The sequence below is a fragment of the Schistocerca piceifrons genome, chromosome 3, assembly GCF_021461385.2.
Source record: "Schistocerca piceifrons isolate TAMUIC-IGC-003096 chromosome 3, iqSchPice1.1, whole genome shotgun sequence".
Classification (NCBI taxonomy): Eukaryota; Metazoa; Arthropoda; class Insecta; order Orthoptera; family Acrididae; genus Schistocerca; species Schistocerca piceifrons.
In genome coordinates, this window is record NC_060140.1 from 681275294 (window position 1) to 681290595 (window position 15302).

General features: G+C 38.0%; 1 protein-coding gene across 2 annotated transcripts in view; it reads left to right on the forward strand.

The window, feature by feature from the left end:
• Window positions 1–15302, forward strand: part of LOC124788100 (protein RRP5 homolog) — a 178824-nt gene that overhangs the window by 129599 nt on the left and 33923 nt on the right. For both annotated transcript variants that reach the window (XM_047255215.1, XM_047255216.1), the window contains 2 exons: window positions 2842–3538; window positions 6603–6806. In XM_047255215.1, coding sequence (XP_047111171.1) covers window positions 2842–3538; window positions 6603–6806 — 901 coding nt within the window. The remainder of the gene's footprint in view (window positions 1–2841; window positions 3539–6602; window positions 6807–15302) is intronic.

Genomic DNA, 15302 nt, shown 5'->3' on the forward strand with positions numbered 1-15302 from the left:
AAGTTGCCACACACCATATAACGCAGGTGCTGATCCGCATATAGGCACAACTAAAAGACTGTCACAAATATAGCTTTCAGCCAGTAAGGCCTTCATCAAAAATGATGACACACACACGCATGCATGACTGCCATCTCAGGCAACTGGCAGTGTGTTTTTTTCTGACGAAGGCATTACTAGAATGAGATTTTCACTCTGCAGTGGAGTGTGCGCTGATATGAATTTTCCTCGGTCCGGCACACAGTTTTAATCCGCCAGGAAGTTTCGAAGGCATTACTGGCCGAAAGCTTTATTTGTGAAAGTCTTTTTGTTGTGCCTATCTGCGACTCAGCTTCTCTGCTACTTGATGAGTGGCAACTTTCCGTTTCATAATATTGTTAGTAATTATAAAATAACATCTTATCTCGAATGGGTAGATTTCCAAAATCAAAAGTTGCATCATCATTGTCATCATCTTGCAGATTGAGTAATGGTGCACCATTCATACACATACTGTGGCACATGCTATGGAACATTTAATACCAATTTTTCAGTATCAGCATTGCCCCCACATCCAGTAGAACATCTGCAAAAGTTATTGTTGAGTATAGCTTTGCGTGCTACTGGGTCTTCTGTTGTCATGGGTAGAGCAATCCATCCTCCCCTCAGCTCCATCCCCACTCGGTTTGTGGCCGGGGGGGGGGGGGGGGGGGGGGTCATTGAGCCATTGTTGTATCTATAAATAAGTAACCAAACACCTGCAAGTAACAAGAAATTGTTTTTAAAAAGCATTTGTATAAAACAGAAAATTAATACACCTGTAAATAAACTCTTTTAGAGTGCTTCTGTGGGGGTCCAGTAGTTGACAGCATTGAGGTGAGATCTGGATTTGGTTTTGTTGATGCTTTTAAGAATGGAGCATACAGGAGTTAATTCAGATCTCACTGATGTTCAGGCACTTGGTGAATTTCCAGAAAAATTTTCTCGCCAGGCTGTACAACCTTCTCTGCCGGAGTCGAGGAGTTAGTGAAGTTGTCAGATATTGTCTTCCTTTGTGTAGGAACTTTGCTGAAGAGCTTAACCATTCCTCCTTTGCTTTCATCCTCAGGTGCTGAGCCTACAAAGAACTCTTTAAAGCAGTCCCCGTGATATCTTCCATGTTCAATGTGTATATCCCCAACAGAGAGATACATCTTCAGATGATGTCTCCCCATTCATCCCTCCTCTCTTCTGCACAAACTGTAATTACATGATTGTAATTGAAGGATAAACACTTTGAAACTTTTGCCAACATATTTGGATTTTTTTCTTCTGTTTATCAAAAATTCATCAGCAATAGCTGCTGCACAAATCAGACAGCTAGTTTTAAAATCAAATTTCCATTCAGATGATTTGCAAATGTTTCATGCCAGCTGATGTTGAAGGCCATTCCTCTGAAACAGCCTCTCTTAGAAATCTTTTAATTGACTTAGTTCTAGTGCACGCTTTTCTGTAAGATGCACGAACAACACAGCATCTTCTGCTTCTGACACTATCAGCTATCCCATCTTTTCTCAAATAACTGCCATTTATCAAGCCAGGTATTCCTTTCTCACTAGCATTGCATAGGTCACTGACAATACCATTCTCACAGCCTTGTTTATAGGAACACTCTTAATCGCAGCAAATAAGTTCTCACTTAATAAACTGAAAGTCTCTCCACTATTTAAACATGGGCACAGTGAAGTTGGTAAACAGTTTTTGATGTTGCTGAGTAACAGTCGTACTATAATTTTTAAATGAACACACTGCCATTTCACTGATTTGTCGTTTATTTGATTACGACCCAGGTTTCAGCCTTTTATGCCATTTTCAAGTGACTGAGTGACTCAGTCACTTGAATTGAAAATGGCGTAAAAGGCCAAAACCTGGGTTGTAATTAAATAAACGACAATACATTCAAATGGCAGTGTGCTCATTTTAAAAACAGTGAAGTTATTTTGTGTATTGACATGTGAGAATTGAACAGAGAATGCTGTGGAGGGTACAGTCAATTATTTTGCATGTAAAGTGAAGAGCGAGCATTTCTTATGCTGCGGAACTGACCTTTCCCCAAGGAAACAACAACATTCTTATAGAATGACCAACAATCGATTACCCTACAAGCAGCGCAAGGTGGTGTGTGGAGTTTTATGTGGATTCTCTTTGTATTTGTAGTTTTATTAACTAATATCTGTTTTCTGTTTGGTGTTAACACATTTTGTGGAAAATAAATGCATCCCAGAAATGTCTGCACACAATGTATTTTTTAGAAAATAATCACTCCCAAGGTGTGTTTGTGCACTGTCTCACCAGTAATTTACAAGATGTGCTGCAGCTGGGTTGGTACAGTTGTGAAACAGCATGTAATTGTTTCCTATGACTTAGTGGTGTAGAGAGAGTGGGAACACACTTGAATTTTCCCCTCCTTTTCGCCCTTTTATGGTCTTCATTGACAAGACTGCAGTGAAAAAATGCTTGTTTGTGAAGATTTCAATATTCTTTGTTTATCAGTACACAGTTACAGTAGAACAGCTTTCATTGTGAAATAAAGCGATGATTTACAGTAAAATTCTTGAATTTCAGCACTACTATTAAAGATGAAGGACATTAAATTGAGATAGTGTTATTTTGAGGGACTTTTTAATAAAATGGTTTTCATTTTGTCAAAAACTTTAGGTGGATACTTTTTTGCTGTAAGATGTGTCGAACCTTTAATGGTGACTGAAAGTTTTTTATATTAGCTATTTTTCAGCTATCTCTAATTTTGGATTGTTCTTAGTTGTACATAGTTATTTGTTGAGTTTTTAAAAAAATGTATTTTCATACATTTTTGTTTTCTAGTGTTGAAAATGATCTCATCATTGTCCTGCCAAAAACTTATGTAACAAAGCCACAACTTCTGAAAAAAACAAATATGTTATACCATGACATGCTGGTGGCTAAAAATTCTGGTACTGAAAATAAATCTGAAATTGTATCAGTGGACATTATGGAAGGGTCTGATGTTGAGAAGAAACAACTTCTGATAGAAGACGTTGGAATCAAAAAGGAATTGGAGAGCAGTGGAGTTGATGCAGGTGTCACCGATATTAACAGTGACAAAAGGCAAAAAAACAGAAAGAGGAAAATTTCAGAGACAGAACAGCAGTGCAGTCTCCTTGACAGTCATGGAAGTAAAAGCATAGCAACACCGAGTAAGGCGAAGGAAGCCACTACTAACAAAAACAATGAGACTTCTCCTCCCAAAAGAAAATTACAGGTGCCTCACAGCAGTTTTAAGGAGGAAACTGATAGTGAGTGTGTCCATCCTGATGAATCTCATCTTCAAGACTCAGTCAGTGGTTGTCCAGAGTTTCCACTGTCCCCAAAGAAGAAATTAAAAGATTCCTCTTTTCACACAGATTGTACTGGAACTGAAGTCAAACCCTTGGGCTCAGGCACTACATTTATTTGGAATGCTGATCCATCCATGTTACCAGCTGTAAGAGTTGTTCAGGCACAGAATGAGAGTTCCAGTGATGAGGGTGATGACCAAGAAGTGAGTAACGCTACTTCAAGTCTGTAGAATTGTGCTTTATGTACTGCTTTCTTGATGAACCACAATTGCTTATTTACAAATTCCTTATTTTCTTTACAATATGTATAGGATATATGGTGAGCCAAATGCATGTAGATTTAATTCAGCCAAGTTAGTACATTATATACTTCAGCAGAAAATGTGGAATGAGTTACTTGCACTGTAGCCACTTCATTAATTATTCCAGGGATTGCAGCAGCATCTGTTCTTAGTTCAGACACGCTTTTAACTTGAAATCAACATCAGAAAAAATAAGATGGCAGAAATTTACAAATTAGGTTTTATTGTTAAGTAATATTAATTATAATACAAGCAGAAAAGATATGTGGAAGATAAGAAGCACATTATTTTAGCTGTAAAACTGAAATTAGTGATGCCTCTTCATCATCATCATCATCATCATCATCATCATCGTTTAAGACTGATTATGCCTTTCAGCGTTCAGTCTGGAGCATAGCCCCCCTTATAAAATTCCTCCATGATCCCCTATTCAGTGCTAACATTGGTGCCTCTTCTGATGTTAAACCTATTACTTCAAAATCATTCTTAACCGAATCCAGGTACCTTCTCCTTGGTCTGCCCCGACTCCTCCTACCCTCTACTGCTGAACCCATGAGTCTCTTGGGTAACCTTGCTTCTCCCATGCGTGTAACATGACCCCACCATCTAAGCCTGTTCACCCTGACTGCTACATCTATAGAGTTCATTCCCAGTTTTTCTTTGATATCCTCATTGTGGACACCCTCCTGCCATTGTTCCAATCTACTAGTACCTGCAATCATCCTAGCTACTTTCATATCCGTAACCTCAACCTTATTGATAAGGTAACCTGAATCCACCCAGCTTTCGCTCCCATACAACAAAGTTGGTCGAAAGATTAAACGGTGCACAGATAACTTAGTCTTGGTACTGACTTCCTTCTTGCAGAAGAGAGTAGATCGTAGCTGAGCGCTCACTGCATTAGCCTTGCTACACCTCGCTTCCAGTTCTTTCACTATGTTGCCATCCTGTGAGAATATGCATCCTAAGTACTTGAAACCGTCCACCTGTTCTAACTTTGTTCCTCCTATTTGGCATTCAATCAGTTTATATTTCTTTCCCACTGACATTACTTTCGTTTTGGAGATGCTAATCTTCATACCATAGTCCTTACATTTCTGATCTAGCTCTGAAATATTACTCTGCAAACTTTCAATCGAATCTGCCATCACAACTAAGTCATCCGCATATGCAAGACTGCTTAATTTGTGTTCACATATCTTAATCTCACCCAGCCAGTCTATTGTTTTCAACATATGATCCATAAATAATATGAACAACAGTGGAGACAGGTTGCAGCCTTGTCTTACCCCTGAAACTACTCTGAACCATGAACTCAGTTTACCGTCAACTCTAACTACTGCCTGACTATCCATGTAAAGACCTTTAATTGCTTGCAAAAGTTTGCCTCCTATTCCATAATCTCGTAGAACAGACAATAACTTCCTCCTAGGAACCCGGTCATATGCCTTTTCTAGATCTATAAAGCATAGATACAATTCCCTGTTCCACTCATAACACTTCTCCATTATTTGTCGTAAGCTAAAGATCTGGTCCTGACAACCTCTAAGAGGCCTAAACCCACACTGATTTTCATCCAATTGCTCCTCAACTAATACTCGCACTTTCCTTTCAACAATACCTGAGAAGATTTTACCCACAACGCTGATTAAAGAGATACCTCTGTAGTTGTTACAATCTTTTCTGTTTCCATGTTTAAAGATTGGTGTGATTACTGCTTTTGTCCAATCTGATGGAACCTGTCCCGACTCCCAGGCCATTTCAATTATCCTGTGTAGCCATTTAAGACCTGACATTCCACTGTACTTGATGAGTTCCGACTTAATTTCATCCACCCCAGCTGCTTTATTGCACTGCAATCTATTGACCATTTTCTCCACTTCCTCAAATGTGATCCTATTTCCATCACCATTCCTATCCCATTCTACCCCGAAATCTGAAACATTACTGATTGTATTTTCACCTACATTGAGCAACTCTTCAAAATATTCCCTCCATCTGCCCAAGGCATCCACAGGATTCACCAGCAGTTTTCCTGACCTGTCCAAAATACTTGTCATTTCCTTCTTACCTCCCTTTCGAAGACTGCTAATTACACTCCAGAATGGTTTTCCAGCAGCTTGACCCAATGTCTCCAACCTGTTTCCAAAGTCTTCCCAAGATTTCTTCTTGGATGCTGCAATTATCTGTTTGGCTTTGTTTCTTTCTTCAACATAACTTTCTCTGTCTACCTGAGTTCTAGTATGTAGCCATTTTTTATACGCCTTCTTTTTCCTTTTACAGGCTGCCTTGACTGTGTCGTTCCACCAAGCTGTTTGCTTCCTCCTACTTTTACACACTACTGTTCCAAGACATTCTTTAGCCACTTCTAGTACTGTGTCCCTGTACCTTGTCCATTCCTTTTCCAATGACTGTATGGACAAGGTACAGGGACACAGTACTAGAAGTGGCTAAAGAATGTCTTGGAACAGTAGTGTGTAAAAGTAGGAGGAAGCAAACAGCTTGGTGGAATGACACAGTCAAGGCAGCCTGTAAAAATTTTGCATAATTTTACATATTATATCTACACATCTTTTGAGCTGAATAGAAGGCTGGAATCAACTAACAGCACCAATTGCACTTCCGTTCTTGATCATTATGACTGGTTTTCACTGCCAAGACTAATTTCCAGTGATTATGAGTCTGTTGTTTGCTCCCGTGATAGACTCATAACCACTTGAAAATGGCCTTGGTGTCTGAAACCATACATGGTGATCGAAAATAAAAGTGCAACTGTTGCCATTATTTGATTCCAAGTAATTACTATGTTTGCAGAACCTGCAGCATCATGTTGCACATGCTGGACAAGAAAAATGAGTAGATGGTTTTACCTTCTAATTAATCATATCATATATCATATCATAGAGTTATTGAATATTCTAAATATCTCATTACCATTGCTCCACTGTAATATTTTGCTGTTCAGGTTAGTAGCAAAAAGCGGAAAAAATTATCAGCAGCTGAACGACGTGAGCTAGCTCGTCAGGAAGAGGAGAAACTACGAGAAGCAGAAAGACGTCTTGCTGATTCGCAACTTGTACCACAGTCTGCAGATGACTTTGACCGTCTTGTTCTAGCTTCACCCAACAGCTCCATGTGCTGGATCAAATACATGGCATTCCATTTACAGGTAATACATGGTTTTTATACATCCAGTCATTATACACACATATTACTGCTGGTAGTCTGGTTTTCGGTCATAGTCTTCCTGTAATATCCTCTGTAAGTCCATTCCTTTTTCCTTCATTTTAGCCTAGTTGATAAACCAGTCAGTCAGTAGTTAGTTATTTGTCCCAGACAACACATTCGTGATAAACATATTGATCTGGAATGTAGAAGTGCAGCAAATGTTGAAGTTGCTCTACAGATTTGTAATTGACTGCTTATTTATATTTTTCAGAATTATGGAACTGTTAATGATAAACAGTGTTACTCAGTGTTTGAAAATGCATTTGCTCCCTGCCAAGCATTTTATTTCTGTGGCTCAATGGCTTAGTGGGCAACTGCTAAATCAAAGACCAGGGATTTGATCCCTAATAGGTCGTAGAATTTTTTGTCGCTTTTATGGGTTGTGGGAGTGATTTTTTTAAAGTGGAGAATGCCAAGGTGTTGCATGGTTTGGAAACACATTAAACTCTAAATCCCATACAACTTGGTGCACAAGTTGGTTTAAAGGTCAGAGGAAATCAAGGACGTAGCACCTACATTAGGACCATACTGAGTTAAACAGTGTGGTGTTCAAACAACCTTTGAGTTGATATGAGCTTTTCATTTACTGACTAAGTCTTACAGTTGTACATTTCATCCTTTTTTATGCCATCGATAGAGTACATTGAAGATCACTTCTTCCTTCTAATAATTTATTCATAACAGTCATTTTTGCTTATATAATGAGCTACCACACAATATTGTACCATGTGATACCAAAGAATTAAAAAATGCAAAATGTCTTAAATTACTGATTTCAATGTCTCTGAAGTTGCTAATTATTCTTACAGCAAATGAACTAAAATGTTTTAGCAGGTGTACTGTATGTTTTCCACATAAGGTATTCATCAATATGCACTTCAAAAACTTTGAACTTTTTCATTATTTCTTGTTGCTCCAGTACACTAACGGAAGTGTGGTGGTATTGATTGTGCAAAACTGGATGAGATTTGCAAAGCTAACCCATTTTTGCAAAACCGAACAACTTTAACAAAATGTTGATGCTTTGTTACTTAACTTGACATCAGTATTGTTATATACAAAAAGGACTAATTTTGTTGCCTATTTCAAATAAAATACTAGAACAAGGACAGTAGTGGATCCATAACAGAGCACTGTGAAATCTCCATTATAACTTCTCCCTATTAATGTCCTGTGGTATTCCCCTTAACTATTTGAAGTGAATTTTGTTACTTTGGGTATCCTGTTTTTTGAATAGCAATTGAACCCTGCATGTGCTAAACTACACATTTCATGGAAGTGAATAAAATGATAAGATTACCAGAATCAAATGATTTTGGTAAGTCACATATAATTCTAACTGGCAATACTTTCTCATTTAAAAATGTTATAATGTGCTCACTGAATGTGCTAGTTGTCTTGGTAGAGCAATTGCTTTGAAATTAAAATTGAAATTTTCTATTTATTTCTTCATTGCAGTCATTGGTGGCAACCCTTGATTGAGATACTCACAAAAAATTTTGTATTATGATGTGAGGTGAGATTAACTGGTGAAATATGTGGAGTCATACTCCCTCTTTTTGTATCTAGTACTCCATACACCACCCTTGGTACACAACTCATCATCAAACAAAATTAATGTAGATTGTGCATAGAAATTTATTTCTTCATTGCAGTCATCGGTGGCAACCCTTGATTGAGATACTCACAAAAAATTTCGTATTATGATGTTAGGTGAGATTAACTGGTGATATCTGTGGAGTCATACTCCCTCTTTTTGTATCTAGTACTCCATACACCACCCTTGGTACACAACTCATCATCAAACAAAATTAATGTAGATTGTGCATAGAAATAGAACACATTTTGAAATAACACAGAATTCTCTCAGTATGTTTGCAGAAGGATGGTTGTTAAAATCCCTATCCAGTCATCCAGTTTCGTGTAATTTTTTCCCCCTAAATTGCTTAATGCAAACACTGGGATGGCCTCTTTGAAAAGGACAAAACCAAGGTTCCTCCCCATCCTTCCCAAATCTACATCTACACTCTGGAAACTACCTTGAAGTGCATGGCAGAGGGTAGATCCCATTGTACCTGTTATTAGGGTTTCTTCTCATTCCATTCATGTGTGGAGTGTGGGAAGAATAATTGTTTAAATGCATACTGTAATTATTCTAATCTTACCCTCATGATTCTTACGTGAGCAGCTTGTAGGTGGTTGTAGTGTGTTCCTAGAGTCACCATGTGAAGTTGGTTCTTGAAACTTTGGTAACAGAATTTCTCAGGATAGTTTATGCCTTCTTCAAGAGTCTGCCACTTCGGTTCCTTCCGTATATCTGTGACACTCTCCCATGGATTCAACAAATCAGTGACCATTCTTGCTGCCCTTCTCTGTATACATTCAATATCCCCTGCTAGTCCTATTTGGTATGGGTTGCACACACTTGAGCAGTATTCTAAGACGGGTCGCATGAGTGATTTATAAACGATCTTCTGTGTAGACTGATTGCACTTCCCCAGTATTCTACCAATAAACCAATATCTACCACCTGCTTAACCCATGACTGAACCTATGTTGTCATTCTATTTCATATCCTTACGAAGTGTTCCATCCAGGTATTTGTATGAGTTGTCTGATTCCAACAGTGACTCAGTGTATATTATAGTCTTAGGATACAACTTTGTTTTTAAGTGCATAGTTTTAAATTTCTCAACACTGAGAGCAAGTTGCTAATCTTTGCACCATTTTGAAGTCTTGTCAAGATCTTACTGAACATTTATGCAGCTTCTTTCAGATGGTCTTCATTGCAGATAACTGCATCATCTGCAAAAAGCCTGACGTTACTATTAATATTCTGTGCAAGGCCATTAATATAAAACATGAACCTCAAGGCTCCCAACACACTTCCCAGTGGTACACCCAAAGTTACTTCTACATCTGACAGTGACTCTCTATCCAAGGAAACATGCTGCGTTCTCCATACTAAAAAATCCTCAATCCAGTCACAGATTTCTCTTGATACCTCATGTGGTCATACTTTCGATAATAAGTGTAAGTGTGGTACTCAGTCAAATGTTTTTCAGAAATCAAGAAATACTGCACCTACCCGATTCCCTTGATACAAAGCTTTCAGTATGTCATGTGAGAATAGTACAACTTCGGTTTTACATGATCCATGTTTTTGGAATCCATGCTGGTTGGCATTGAGGAAGTCATTCCGTTCGAAATAGTTCGAAATACCTCAGAATATATTCTAAGATTTTACAACAAATTGATGACAAGGATATTGGTTGGTAGTTTTGTGGGTCACTCCTACTACCCTTCTTGTAGACGGGTGTGACCTGTGCTTTCCTCCAATTATTGGGCATAATTTTTTGTTTTAGGGATCTATGATAGACTATAGTTAAAATAGGGACTAACTTAGCTGCAAATTCAGTATAGAATCTGACAGGAATTCCATCAGGCCCTGGAGCTTTTTTCAGTTTTAACGATTTTAGCTGTTTCTCAACGCCACTGGCACTAATACTTATTTCAGTCTTCTTTTCGGTGGCATGAAGATGAAAGTGGGGTAATTCTCCTTGGTTTTCCTTTGTAAAGGAACATTTTAAAATGGAGCATTTCAGCTTTTGCTTTGCTGCCCTCAATTTCGGTTCCTTTCCCCTTTGCTAGGAACTGGACACTAACTTTGATGTCACCAACAGTTTTTACATATGACCAGAATTATTTTAATTTTGTGAAAGATTATTTGAAAATATTCTGCTGTGGCAATCATTGAAGGATTCACACATCTCTTGTGACAGTGAAACACATTTCATTCTGCTTCTCTTTATCTATAGCCCTGCACTTTGTTTTATACCTAGATTAGATTAGATTAGATTTACTTTCATTCCAATTGATCCGTAGTGAGGAGGTCCTCCTGGATGTGGAACATGTCAGAAAAACAACAATACATGACAAATATTTACAACTAAAACAAATAAGCTAATGTACCATTCCACAGGTCCCAAGTGGAATGATCGTCATTTTTAATGAACACTAAGAGTCATTTTACAAATACTAATGCACTGAATTTAAAATAAAAAACGTTTTTTATTTATTTATAAGGTAATAAACATGTAATACAACTACTGTAATACTTATTTACAATGAACACATTACTGCACTGAAATGGTGCAGAAGTTATATTATACTTACACACACACACACACACACACACACACACACACACACACACACAAATTTTCAGTGAACACATTACTGCACTGAAATTGTGCAGAAGTTATGTTGTACTTATATACAAATCAGTTGGTTTTACTAAGAAATTCATCAATGGAGTAGAAGGAGTTGGCCACCAATAAATCCTTTAGGCTTCTCTTAAACTGAATTTCATTGGTTGTTAAGCTTTTTATGGCTGCTGGCAAGTTATTGAAAATGTGTGTTCCTGAATAATGCACACCTTTTTGTACAAGACTAAGTGACTTTAAATTCTTGTGAAGATTATTCTTATTTCTAGTATTGATTCCATGAATTGAGCTGTTGGTTTGAAAAAGTGATATATTTTTAATGACAAATTTCATTAAGGAATAAATATACTGGGAAGCTGTAGTTAGTATCCCTAGTTCCCTAAACAGGCTTCTGCAGGATGTTCTTGAGTTCACACCACATATAATTCTTACTGCACGTTTTTGTGCCCGGAAAACTTTAGCTTGGCTTGATGAATTACCCCAAAAAATAATCCCATATGACATTATGGAATGAAAGTAAGCATAGTATGCCAGCTTTTTCATTTTTATATCCCCTACGTCTGACAAAATTCGCATTGCAAACAGAGATTTGTTAAGACGCTTCAGCAGTTCTGTGGTGTGCTCCTCCCAATTGAATTTATTATCAAGCTGTAATCCCAAGAATTTAACACTGTCCACGTCTTCTATCTTCTTGTCATCATATGTTAGACATATACTCTTGGGACACCCCTTACAAGTTCTGAACTGCATGTAGTGTGTTTTTTCAAAGTTTAGTGACAAAGAATTGGCTAGGAACCAGTGATTAATGTCCACAAATATTTTATTGGCTGATCTTTCTAAGACTACACTTGATTTGCTATTTATTGCAATGTTTGTATCATCGGCAAACAAAACAAACTATTGTGCAGTAATCTCTGTTTCGTGGTAGATTTTAATTTCTTGTCTATTGTAACACCACCTCCATTTCCCATTTGCATATCCTTTCAATATACACTTAAATTTTCCCCAAAAATGTCACTGCTACCAATTTCAGATTTCAACCAGCTCTCTTTACCTAGTATTATGCCCTCACCTATGGGAGGCATTTCTTTTGACCTTAACACTGATACTTCTGGGTTTCATACAACTGTTGTTATCTGTTTCTTTGCAGAGACTTCCAGTTTGTTGAAATTGTTTAAAACAATGGCTTATACTTATCCTAGTTGATGGTTCATTGCTGAATCAGAGACGTAATGTATGTCCTTCAATCTACAATTTTTTGAAAATGCTGTTGTAGTGACCTAAACTGTTTCCGAGGAGGTACTTTCAAATGTTCTCTGACTAATATGCTACAACTCACTAAAATCAATGGTCCAGCCTCTCGTTATATGTTTACGTGCTGTAAGGGACGATCACAAAGTTTCTGTTTGAGGGTGTTGTTACAGTGTTGTAGCGTAACTCCGAAGCAGGTATATAAGCACTGGTGTGTAGGCAAGGGATTAGTATTTCATACATATCTTTCTGACATGCATGTGGTAAATGTGGCAATGTTATTACCAAATGTGCTCAGACAGGACCAATGTGCTGTTGTTATTTTCTTGGCATCTGAAGGGGAAACACTGGTAGACATCCATCGGAGAATGAAGGATGTATGTGGGGCAGCATGTCTCTTAAAAACAATTGTTGTGGAAATGTGTGCCAAGGGGTGCTGCTGCTTCATGATAATGCATGTCCCCATATTGTGAATGGTGTAAGACAGAAGTTACGCCAACTCAACTGGGAGACATTTGAGCACCAACACTGCAGTCCTAATCTCTCCCAATGTGATTATCATGCTTTGAGTCCCTTGAAAAACGCTTTGAAGGATCAACAATTCATGTCAGACAAGGATGTGCAGCAGGCAATTACAGACCTCTTCATGCAGCAGGACACATTGTTTTACCAAATAGGTTTGTTCAATGTGATGTGTTAGTGGAGTGACTATCTCAGTGCTTATGATGATTTTGCCTGGTTGGCATACTAATTCTGGACTGTATGTCCTTCAAACAGAAACTTTTTGATCACCCAGTATATTATAAATTTGTACAATGTATATGTGCATAGTTTCTGTGTAATAAGCTGGACATACACCAAGGAGATTGGATTCCTAGTTTACTCAGTTGACAGATTAGTTCTTTATTATTGTGTTCATATTTGAAACATGTGAAGACATTTGGTTCACCATTGCAATCACATTTGGGATTGTTTACAACATCAACTGTGAAGAGATGAGCTGGGAAAATGTTGCAGTTGAATCTAGTTCTTGTTATGCCTGTGGTGAGACATCTGCAGATCTTGTGGTTGTTGATCCCAGGTTTTAGAGGTACTACTGGCTGGACAGTGGTACACCACTTTTCTTTGATAGTTCTAGAGTATTTCCAAGTTTCTCTCCAATGTTATCAACCTGTGTTTTTTTCCTCAAGATTCAAGATCAGACTTAGGAGTCGTAATATTTCAGAGATTTTGTGTAGTTAAAGCACTGTTTGCCAAATTGTTCACCTATTTCTTAAAAACTTTTCCTGTGTAAGCTGAAATCATTAGTCATAGTTATTTATCTACATTTACTTTTCACTGTGCCATGCATGATATCTACTAAACAACTATTATTTTTACTATTCCTGTTTGGATTTTCTAGTGACTGTGGACACTCTTTGAATTGGTTATGATTAACAGTTTCATATATTGAACCCTGGAAACTGAAAGTTGTAATATCAACTATATTAGGAAACTGATGGAGTGCTACTCAGACATTGAGTTGCAGACAGGCACAACAAAATTACTGTTACACATTTAGCTTTCGGCCAAAGCCTTCTATAAAAAAGAAAAAAGTACACACACACATTCAGACAAGTGAGCACAACTCATGCACACATGACCGCTCTCTGTGGTGGCTCCGACCAAAAAATCTGTCATATTGAATGAAAGCAGAAGTCTGGAGTGCGGCGGGGAATGGGGAGTGGTACAGTGGGGTACAGGTATTGGGACAGAAGAGCACTGTCTAGCAATGTGTGCAGGGTATAGATGGTAGCTTGACTAGACTACCAGGCACAGCATTGGGAGACTGAGGGGGCAGGGAGTTGGGACATTGTCAGGGGGCAGGGAAGGATAGAAGACCGGCACGTGCATTGGCAGAGGGCAACACACAGTGAAAGTAAGGGGAAGTGAATAGGGAGGAGTTGATGGGACAGAGGGAGCAGAAACTATTGAGTGGAGGGTATGGGGGCAGTAGGTCACCATAGGTTGAGGCCAGGATAATTTCGGGAGAGGAGAATGTGTTGTAAGGATAACTCCTATCTGTGCAGTTCAGAAAAGCTGGTGGTGGAGGGGAGGATCCAGATGGTCTGGGTTTGAGATATTGTGTATGTATCCTGAAAATCATCATTTCTCTTGTGATGATAGACTCTACTGTGGATATGGTTGTAAATGGGCAACTGAATTAATTGGAGATAATGAATTGTGCTATCAATGACATCCTGAGGGTGGTTTTTCTTCAGTTATCTGTGTAAATTTTAATATAGATTGCTGATATGCTTTTAATCCAATCTCTTACTGAATAATTACAATGTTAATATCTTTCAGTTTTAAGCTGCCATGAAGTACTTTTGGCTGCATCAAAAGGAAAAGTCAGCTGACAGAAGTACTAAATTTTGAGGCAAAATTGCTGGCCAGTACTTAACTTGAACAGCTGAAATATTCAGTAGTTTTGACAAAACTAAAATTATGTGACACTATGTTAGCTTTCAGAACTATTACTCCCTTCTTCGTGGAGGAGAGAGGGATAAGTAGAGGAAGGTGAAGGTGAAGGTGAATGAGGAAGGGCAGGTCGATCCTACCTGTAGTGAAGTGGTCAGCAATTTTGTATCATTATTATATACAGTCCTTTTATCGTATTTAATTGGTAACTCTATGGCTGCTCAAAAGGAATTCCACTAGTATATTTACAAACTATCTGTATGTGTAGCTTTATAAGCTGTGGGGATATGTTTGACATCGATGCAAATGGATCGCATTGTTCTGAGGTATGTTATTAGACATTGGAATCAACATCTGTCCAGTTTTAAATGTCTTTTTGGAATCACTATCTTAATAAAGCAGCTATAAGCTACAATTGATTGTATCAGAGTTGTGTAGAAAGTTAAGAGTACTGGACAGGGCTCCTCTCCAGGTGCCAGCTATTGATCTCATTATGTTAA